The sequence below is a fragment of the Nerophis lumbriciformis genome, linkage group LG24 (assembly GCF_033978685.3).
Source record: "Nerophis lumbriciformis linkage group LG24, RoL_Nlum_v2.1, whole genome shotgun sequence".
NCBI classification, from domain to species: domain Eukaryota; kingdom Metazoa; phylum Chordata; class Actinopteri; order Syngnathiformes; family Syngnathidae; genus Nerophis; species Nerophis lumbriciformis.
This window is the reverse complement of record NC_084571.2, coordinates 20414977-20425000: the sequence shown is the minus strand read 5'-3', so window position 1 is coordinate 20425000 and position 10024 is coordinate 20414977. Positions and strand designations below refer to the sequence as shown.

General features: G+C 38.9%; 1 protein-coding gene across 3 annotated transcripts in view; it reads right to left on the bottom strand.

Moving 5' to 3' along the window:
• LOC133620351 (uncharacterized) overlaps nt 1-10024 on the bottom strand; it is a 244253-nt gene that overhangs the window by 812 nt on the left and 233417 nt on the right. For 2 of the 3 annotated variants that reach the window (XM_061981793.1, XM_061981792.1), the window contains 4 exons: nt 5856-6027; nt 5690-5799; nt 5410-5628; nt 1-878 (listed from right to left, as the gene is read on the bottom strand). The exon at nt 1-878 is cut by the window's left edge and continues 812 nt beyond it. In XM_061981793.1, coding sequence (XP_061837777.1) covers nt 732-878; nt 5410-5628; nt 5690-5799; nt 5856-6027 — 648 coding nt within the window. In that variant the 3' untranslated portion in view covers nt 1-731. Of the gene's footprint in view, nt 879-5409; nt 5629-5689; nt 5800-5855; nt 6028-10024 lie in introns of those variants that run through there. The other variant, XM_061981794.1, reaches the window with a different exon arrangement.

The window sequence follows — 10024 nt, the reverse complement described above, 5'->3', positions numbered from 1 at the left end:
ATACATATGTAAAGTTTTGCGGGGAACCGTCAGATCAAAGTTTGGCGAAGGCGAAGGCAAAAAATATTTAGTTATTTTATCATCGCCACTCCGTCTAGTGTCTGCCCTTTTAAACGCAACTCATTCGGTCACCAACTCCAGGAGTTGGTGAAAGCACCACCCCGGTTTTTGGCCTAAAATTGGCCGACTTTTGAAATGGGTTCGTGACGGCACATTTTCAAAGTGAGCCCATTTTTAACGTCCGGGTTCAGGACCCCTAAAATGTCCCGACTGCAAAAATCGGTGACTTTTCGTGCACGTAAGGCCATCAAAAATGGATGTTTTTATACCCTTGGAAAAAGTGTCCGGGGGGTACCTAATGAAGTGGCCGGTGTGTGTGGGTGTGTGTGGCGTCCAGTACGAGGTAGTGTCTGGGAGTGTGAGGACTTGTGCAGCTGCACACGGGACCTGAATGACCATGCACTTGGTAACACCTATTGCACTTTATATAAATATAAATTAGACATTATTTCCTCCATCGTCTTTGTGCAAACACGGAGGAAAAAAACAGGAAATGTTTGTTTCATTTTCCTCCGAGCTTGAGTGTGAAACAAGTCGCTGCTCCTTTGATTCCCACGTCAGTGCCAGGAGTCCCTAATGATCGACGCTCCTGTTTCTGCAGTCCCAAGCGTAATCCTTGGGGCCAGTCGCCGGAGGGTTCGCTCTAGTCCGCGGCCCTGTGAGCCTGCGCTCTACCAGAAGCACACCTGTCCCACCTCCAGGTGATATCGTGATCCGGGGTCCGCGGTGGGCAGGGTGGACACGTCCACTATGGGGAGCAGATTTGGATCCTGAGTCTGAAACACGAACTGGGTCTGGCGCCAGCGGCCATCCTGGATCTGTCAAATCAAAGGCACAGTTTATCACAAAATAGATGCAGAACATAAACAAGCATTTATCTTAAAACTGAATTGTTTAACAATACATTCTTTTTTTTTTTTTTTTTTTTTTTTTTTACAAATTAAATAGAATATATTTGAACTAGTTGAGGCAATTCCTGAAGGAAGTGCGTGTGAATGGTCCAATGCTGAAGTTGAAGTGAAATGCTGACAGAATGTAGTATGAATGTAAGAATAGTTTCAATGTTGGAATGGTTTGAATGTTGAAGAGTTTGAATTTCCAGGAAAACCGGAATTTGGTTTGGAACTTGGGTAAGGGTTAGTTTGAATGTCCAGGATGAGTGGAATGTGTTCAATAGGTTGAAAAATGTGGGAATTGTGCAACTTGGAAAAATGTCCCATTCATTTCAACGGAAACTTCCTGGAAATTTTGGGAAAAGCGGGATTTTTTGGAAAATAATTAGGAGCATGAATGTCCTGAATGAGCTGAATTGGTTGGTGTTGAAATTGTTTAATACGGTCAAGAAATGTTGAAATAATAACAGTTTTTGAATATTAGGAGTGTTTTGACGGTGGAATGGTTGAAATGGGTTGAAAAATGTGAAAGAAGTAGTTGAACTTAAGAAGGGTGGAAATAGGTTGTGAAAAAAAACGAGAATTCCTGGAAACGTGTTGAATGTGGAAAAATGGTAGTTTGAATGTCCAGGATGAGTGGAATGTGTCGATGTTGGAATGGTTTGAATATCGGATTTTTCGGACTATAAGTCGCTCCGGAGTATAAGTCGCACCGGCCGAAAATGCATAATAAATAAGGAAAAAAACATATATAAGTCGCACTGGAGTATAAGTCGCATTTTTTGGGGAAATTTATTTGATAAAACCCAACACCACGAATAGACATTTGAAAGGCAATTTAAAATAAATAAAGAATAGTGAACAACAGGCTGAATAAGTGTACGTTATATGAGGCAGAAATAACCAACTGAGAAGGTGCCTGGTATGTTAACATAACATATTATGGTAAGAGTCATTCAAATAACTATAACATATAGAACATGCTATATGTTTACCAAACAATCTGTCACTCCTAATCGTTAAATCCCATGAAATGTTATACGTCTAGTCTCTTACGTGAATGAGCTAAACAATATTATTTTATATTTTACGGTAATGTGTTAATAATTTCACATATAAGTCGCTCCTGAGTATAAGTCGCACCCCCGGCCAAACTATGAAAAAAACTGCGACTTATAGTCCGAAAAATACGGTAGGTTGGAAAATGTGGGAATTGTGCCACTTGGTAAAATGTCCCATCCATTTCAACGGGAACTTCCTGGAAATTTTGGGAAAAGCGGGATTTTTTGGAAAATGATTAGGAGCATGAATGTCCTGAATGAGCTGAATTGGTTGGTGTTGAAATTGTTTAATACGGTCAAGAAATGTTGAAGTAGTAACAGTTTTCGAATATGAGGAGTGTTTTGACGGTGGAATGGTTGAAATGGGTTGAAAAATGTGAAAGAAGTAGTTGAACTTAAGAAGGGTGGAAATAGGTTATGAAAAAACGAGAATTCCTGGAAATGTGTTGAATGTGGAAAAATGGTCGTTTCAATGTCCATGATGAGTGGAATGTGTTGATGTTGGAATGGTTTGAATAGGTTGGAAAATGTGGGAAGTGTGCAACTTTGAAAAATGTCCCATTCATTTCAACGGGAACTTCCTGGAAATTTTGGGAAAAGCGGGATTTTTTGGAAAATGATTACAAGCATGAATGTCCTGAATGAGCTGAATTGGTTGGTGTTGGAATTGTTTAAATCGGTCAAAAAATGTTGAAGTAGTAACAGTTTTTTAACTGAAAAATGGTATTACCGAGAATTTTTCAAGTTCTTAAACCAACTTGGTTTTTTGTCCTGACTAAGAGGAAAGTTTTGACAGTGGAACAGTTGAAATGGGTTGAAAAATGTGAAAGGAGTCATCGCACTAAAAAAAGATTGGAAATAAGGTGAGGGAAAAAAACAGGAATTCTTAGAAATGTGTTGAACGTTGAATTTCCAGGATGAATTGAATGTGTTGAAGGTGGAATGGTTTGAATCTGTTGAAAAATGTGGAAATTGTGGAAGTTTGAAAAATGGATAATTCATTTTGAATGAGGAAAATGACCCTAAAAACTGGGAATTCTAGGAAATCCTGGAATTTTTTTAAATATATGTTGAAAGGGAGCACCGAATATTTTGAAGTTGGAACGGTTTGAATCGGATGACGAATGTGGGAGTTGTAGAACTCTAAAAAATGTCCCATTCATTTTAATCGGAATTTCATGAAATTTTGGGAAAAGTGGGAATTTTTCTGAAAATGCTAAACAAATTGAATGTTTTAAATGAGTTGAAATGGTTGGTGTTGGAATTTTTCAAATCGGCTGAGAAATGTTGAAGTAGTAACATTTTTAATTGAGAAGTGGTATTAAGGAATTCTGGGGAAACTGGGAATTTTTCCAGTTCAAAAAACAACTTGGTTTTGTTGTCCTGATTAAGAGGAATGTTTTGACGGCAAAACGGTTGAAGTAGGTTGAAAAATGTGGAAAGAGTAGTCGACAGAAAAAAAAAGAGTGAAAAAGGGGTTTGAAAAAACATGAATACCTGGATATTTTTTTAACTTGGAAAAAATGATTTGTTTGAATTTCCAGGACGAGTGGAATGTGTTGAATGTGGAATGGTGTGAATAGGTTGAAAAATGTGGAAATGGTGGAAGTTTGAAAAATGGCCAATTCATTTTGAATGTGAAAAATGTCCCAGAAAACCTGGAATTCTGGGAAATCCGGGAATTTTTGGAATTTTTCAAGGGAAAGCCCGAATAAAATCTTTGTGTTATTATTTTTTAAAACTTGTCCCTCCTAATCCATTTTCTACCGCTTGTTACTCTCGGTGTCTCCTAGCCACTCATGCATATCATAATGTCTAAAAATGCATTTTCCCATCGATAATGTGACATCATCACACTCGGAATGGAATGAATATATATATATATATATATATATATATATATATATATATATATATATATATATATTAGAGCCCGGCCCCCAGCCAAATTTTTTTAACCCAATGCGAGTCAAAAAGTTTGGAGACCCCTGACTTATACTATAGGTCATTAGCTATACTATACTGTACTATAGTATACTATATCATATAGTAAGTATACACATTTAATAAATGAATAAGTCACAAAATGATTGGTTTTTCCAGAATATTTTTTAAAGGAGTCAGGTATGTGTGTAGTATATATTTATATATTGTAGTAAAGTAAAAAAAATACTTAAATATATACATTTTTTGTTGGGATTTTTTATTTTTTTTTTACTTCAGCATTCAATTCCAAAATCAAGACATGTTTAATATTGAAATCAGTATTAAGAAATGAACAGTATTGCATTTTTTAGCTGAAAAACAACACAAAAAGGGAATAAAATGGAGGCGTCCCGATACAACTTTTTCACATCCGATACGATACCGATATTTGATATTGTCTGATACCAATATTGAGCTGATAGGACATCAGCACGAATCATAATATATACTTTTATTTTGTCATGTGGAATATTAGAAAAGGTTTGATCAAGTGAAATGAATCAAACAGAGAACAATGAAAACAGCAACAATTCTATTATTAACCGTCTGGAATGGCCTTATGTTGTCTTTAGGTTGAAGTGGAGTGGTCATTTGTTTTTGTTGACACCTGACGGTCACAATCATTCATTAGGTTAGGGCAGGGGTGTCAAACTGGTTTTCATTGAGGGCCACATCACAGTAATGGCTGCCCTTAGAGGGCCTCTTTTTGAAAATGAATTAAAATGATGCATGCGGGTGATTAATCAAAATTCAAATTGATCTGATTTAAAAAAATTAATATAATTTGACAGCATTAATATAAATGTGTACCAGTAGTCACCTCATATTATTACACCATTGCCTATGCTCTCGATTATTAGATTTTTTTTCATTTACAAACTGTTATCTTTACTAACATATTTTTGGAATACACTAAATAATAATGTAATATTTGGCATGATTAGATAACGTTTGAAGATACAATTTTTTTCCTGTCAAAATCGAAATAATTATTTGCATTTAGTAAAAAAAAAAAAAAAAAAAAAAAGTATTTTATTAACACATTTTGCCAGGCTTTCGCGGGCCATATACAATGGCGGGCCAGAACTGGCCCCCGGCGGGCCTTGAGTTTGGCACCTGTGACCTATACTGTACATTTATCTCCAAATTATTTTACAATTATTTAGTTACGGCTGTATAAATATGCAATGTTTACTGTATATATTTTACATTAGATACAAAATGTTTGTTGATCCCCAAAAAAAGATTATTAGGCAAAACATGTTTTTTTTTCTTTATTATGCTAATAATGATTGAGTCCTGAAATATAAATGAATGATGATTAAAAGTGATATCAGTCACCATGGCAACTGGCTATGGTATCATGAATAAAGTGATGTGTGACCCTTGCAGTCAAGAAGAAAAAGTACCCAGCAGTCATCTCTGAGCACCAGTGGTTCCAGAAGATCTCCTGCTTGGATGGTCTCCCCTGACCAGGTCTTGAATCTCAGAGCCTGGCTGTAGAACTGCATGGAGGGTCCTGCAGCCCACACGGTCGTGTTCAGGCAGTGGACGGTGACGTGCTGCACCGCCTCCGTGCTCAGCAGGTGGATGAAGTTCATCTGGATGCGGCCCACTCCAATCTCCAACTGCAAAGTCACGGTTTTTACTGCACGCTCCTTTTGTCACAGGTGAAAGTTGCTATGTAACCTTGGACACGCTGACAGGTCTCAGGCAGGTCCGTCCTCCGGCCGTGAAGTTGCACGTCACCTCCATGGCGTCGGCGGCACAGCCCAGGTTGGGGTCCACCCAGTAGGTGCCTGGAAGAAACGGTGACGCTGGTTTGGAGGACTTTGAGAGTGTGCCTTGTTCTTACCGTCCAACATCCGCCGCTCGCAGTTGTAGAGATCTCTGCAGATCCGGGCTGGGTTGTTGTGAGTCCCCAGTGGGTTCTTCAGACTGTGGACCAGAGAGCTGAGATGCTGCAAAGTCCGGAAGATCTCAGTGCTTTGGTCCAGCATGGGAAGGTCCACCTTCTGGTAAGTGAGCTTTAATCACAAGAGTTGATGTTATGTCAGCTCACAGGTTTGAACGAGATCAGACATTGATAAACTGCCACCGACTCACTGCTGCCTCCTCAGGCCTAAAGTAGAATTACAGTGCTCTAGCTATGACACTTAGGGAAGGAGACTGACTTATGGTGCCTTATCATCATGACGTCACACCCAGTTGCCAACTCAGCATTTGGCGATCACTCCAGAGCGGACTAAGCCAAACAACCTCTCAGTAATGTTGCAATTTTCAATGCAAAACAAAGAAAAACGCTCCAACGCAAGTCAAGTAAGGCTCCACTTTTCCAAAAATGAGCTAGCTTGATACTAATATGTACATTGGCTTTGCTGTTGATATGCTACTGATTAGCATGAGTTGTTTTACATGGCGATTTCAAACCTCCCAAATTTGTTAATGAAAACTACAACTAAGATACACGTTACAATCAAACAGCGGTTGCGTAATAACTACAATACTTACAGTATTAACATTTTTTAGGGCGCAACACAAACCAACGCAACCCCATTAACTATACACTACTGCCATCTAACGTCTCAAACTTGCAACTGTAATTGCAACTTAGTGCCAAACATGCAAATGAGATAATAAAAAATAAAACAAGATACGTCAATCTCTTCACACTTCGACACTTGGCGATCACTCCAGCAGCACTGAGAGTGGGCTCAGCCAAACTACCTCCGAGCAATGTTGCCATTTTCAAAGCCAACAAAGAAATTGACAAAAAAAAAACACGCTCCAATGCAAGTATAGTGAGGCTCAACTTTTCAAAAAATTAGCTAACTTGATGCTAATATACATTGGCTTTGCTATTGGCATGCTACTGATTAGCATTAGCACTTTTACACGCCGACTTCAACGCCTCCAAATTTGTTAGCAAAAACTACATATAAGATGCATGTTACAATCAAACAGATGGTGCGCAATAAGTAAAATACAGTATTAACACTTTTTAGGGCACAACAAAACACTATAAACTATACACTACTGCCATCTAACGTCTTGGACGTGCAATTGTAATTGCAACTTAGTGTCATACTTGCAAATGTGATATTAAAAAAGTAATAAAATAAGATATGTCACTCAGCCGGCTCTTCGCACTTCGACACTTAGCGATCACTCCAGCAGCACTGAGAGCGGACTCAGCCAAACTACCTCCAGGTAATGTTGCAATTTTCAATGCCAACAAAGAAAAATGTTTCAACGCAAATCAAGTAAGGCTCCAATTTACCAAAAATTAGCTAGCTTGATGCTAATATATATTGGCTTTGCTATTGACATGCTACTAATTAGCATGAGCAATTTTACATGGCGACTTCAACACCTCCAAATCTGTTAGCAAAAACTACAACTAAAATGCTCGTTACAATCAAACAGCTGGTGTGTAATAAGTACAATACAGTATTAACACTTTTTAGGGCGCAACAAAACACTACAAACTATACACTACTGCCATCTGACGTCTTGGGCTTGCAACTGTAATTGCAATTTGGTGTCAAACTTGCAAACTTCACACAGGTCGGCAAACAAAGCGGTACAGCAGGGGTGTCGTAACTTTTTCCACTGATGGCCGCACTCAAAAAAATCAAATAATTTTGCTCGCTTTCATTTTCAAACCATCCATTCATTTTTGTAACCTTTAGGGTTCCCACCGAGTTTGGTCCCGGTACTTGGAAGGATCTCGCTCAAAAAAATGTGTCAAAATAAGTTTGTTTTAATCTCTCGATCAATTCTAGATCTATCTGTTGATTTAAAGTTGTTGTTTTTTGTTTTATGTCTTTTTGCCAAATAAAACTCTGTTTTTGATGGCAAAAACACAAACTATGCAATATTTTCTCTTAAAATGTTTTGAGTGGAATATTTGATGTGAAGAAATTAGAGTATTAAATAGGTCATTAATTCATAACTTCATTAATTTTTATTGTTGGAACAAAGACACTTGAAAAGAAAATCACACTCAAATGATCACTCATAAAAGTATCAAAAATTAATCATTCATTGAATGTACCGTATTTTCCGGACCATAGGGCGCACCAGATTATAAAGCGCACTGCCGATGAGCGGGTCTAGTCAGGTGTATTTTCATACAAAAGGCGCACCAGATTATAAGGCGCATTAAAGGCGTAATATTATTATGATTATTTTCTAAATGTAAAAGACTTTCTTGTGGTCTACATAACATGTAATGGTGGTTCTTTGGTCAAAATGTTGCATAGATGATGTTTTACACATCATCTTCAAGTCGCTTTCTGACAGTCTCTTCAGGATGCGCCGTTTTGTGGGCGTTTCTAGCGATACTAAATGACATGGCTCCTGTGAGAACAGTCAGGATCAAAGCCCGCTCTGAACCATGGATGAATCCAGACCTATTAGTTGCCATAAAAGACAGAGACAGAAAATACTTTGAATACCAAAAGTGTAAAACCGAAGTAGATAAACAACCCAATAATAATAACCTCAAATCACTCCTTACAACACTCAAAAAGCAATGCAATAAATTAAGAAATAAGGCAAACAACCTGACTAAATCCTTGAAAAAAAATTACATTAACGACAAAATAGAGGAAAACTCAAATAAGCCACGTGAGCTCTGGAAAATTCTTAACAACCAGCTTCCTGGATGCAGCCAGAAACTTAAAACCAGACTCACCAACATCAGCATCAAGGAGGGTGACTCCCTCATTACAGACAAAATGAAGGTAGCAAGCAGACTCAACACCTTTTTCACCAGCATAGCCACAACTCTGGTTGACAAGCTGTCCCACCACTCTGGTCGCTTGGGTGTGGAACACATTAAAGCCTTCTACAGAAAGCTAGGAGTAACCAACAACAATTTCAAGTTAGAAATGGTCACAGCTGACGAGGTGCTTAATAAATTGAGCGCGCTCCACCTAAACAAGGCCACCGGCCTTGACAATATTCCCTCCAGATTCCTCAGGGACTCTGCCTCCATCATTGCTCCTATCATCACGCACATAATTAACCTCTCAATTAAACAAGGCCACGTACCCAAAGATTTCAAGATAGCAAGAGTAACCCCCCTTTTTAAAAAAGGTAGCAAATTAGAACCTGGCAACTACCGACCTGTTTCTATTCTCAGTTCCATTTCAAAAGTAATGCAAACAATAGTTTATGAACAGGTCGATAGATACCTTAAACTCATGTACAAATTCCAATCCGGCTTCAGAAATAACCACTCCACTAGAAGGCCTTTGACACCGTTAACCACGCTATACTGTTGGATAAGCTCAGAGCAATTGGATTTGCTAAAACCTCATCGAGCTGGATGCAATCTTACTTGGACGGGAGGAAACAGGTGGTAGAGGTGAACGGCACCGTGCCCCCCCCCCCCCTCTCAGTAAGCTGTGGAGTCCCCCAAGACGGTATAGCTCGGTTGGTAGAGTTGCCGTGCCAGCAACTTGAGGGTTCCAGGTTCGATCCCCGCTTCCGCCATCCTAGTCACTGCCGTTGTGTCCTTGGGCAAGACACTTTACCCACCTGCTCCCAGTGCCACCCACACTGGTTCAAATGTATCTTAGATATTGGGTTTCACTATATAAAAGCGCTTTGAGTCACTAGAGAAAAGCGCGATATGAATATAATTCACTTCACTTCATTTCACTTATATTAGGGCCTTTACTGTTCCTAATATACGTAAACGACATGTCATCAGCATGCGACTGTGAATTGTTCCTGTTTGCGGATGACTCGGCCCTGCTGGTATCCGGCAAGGTCATGTCACAGGTGGAAAAAATCCTCAGTGCTGAACTCCTTAGTATTTGCACCTGGCTCGCTGACAATAAACTATCCATACACTTAGGTAAAACGGAATCCGTCCTATTTGGGTCCCAAATCAATCTCAAGAAAGTCAGTGACTTCACTATAAAAGTGGGTGACATTGTTATCACCAGGAAAGATGAGGTCAACTACCTAGGTTCCATTCTGGAGGCTAATCTTTCCTGTGATAAAATGGCA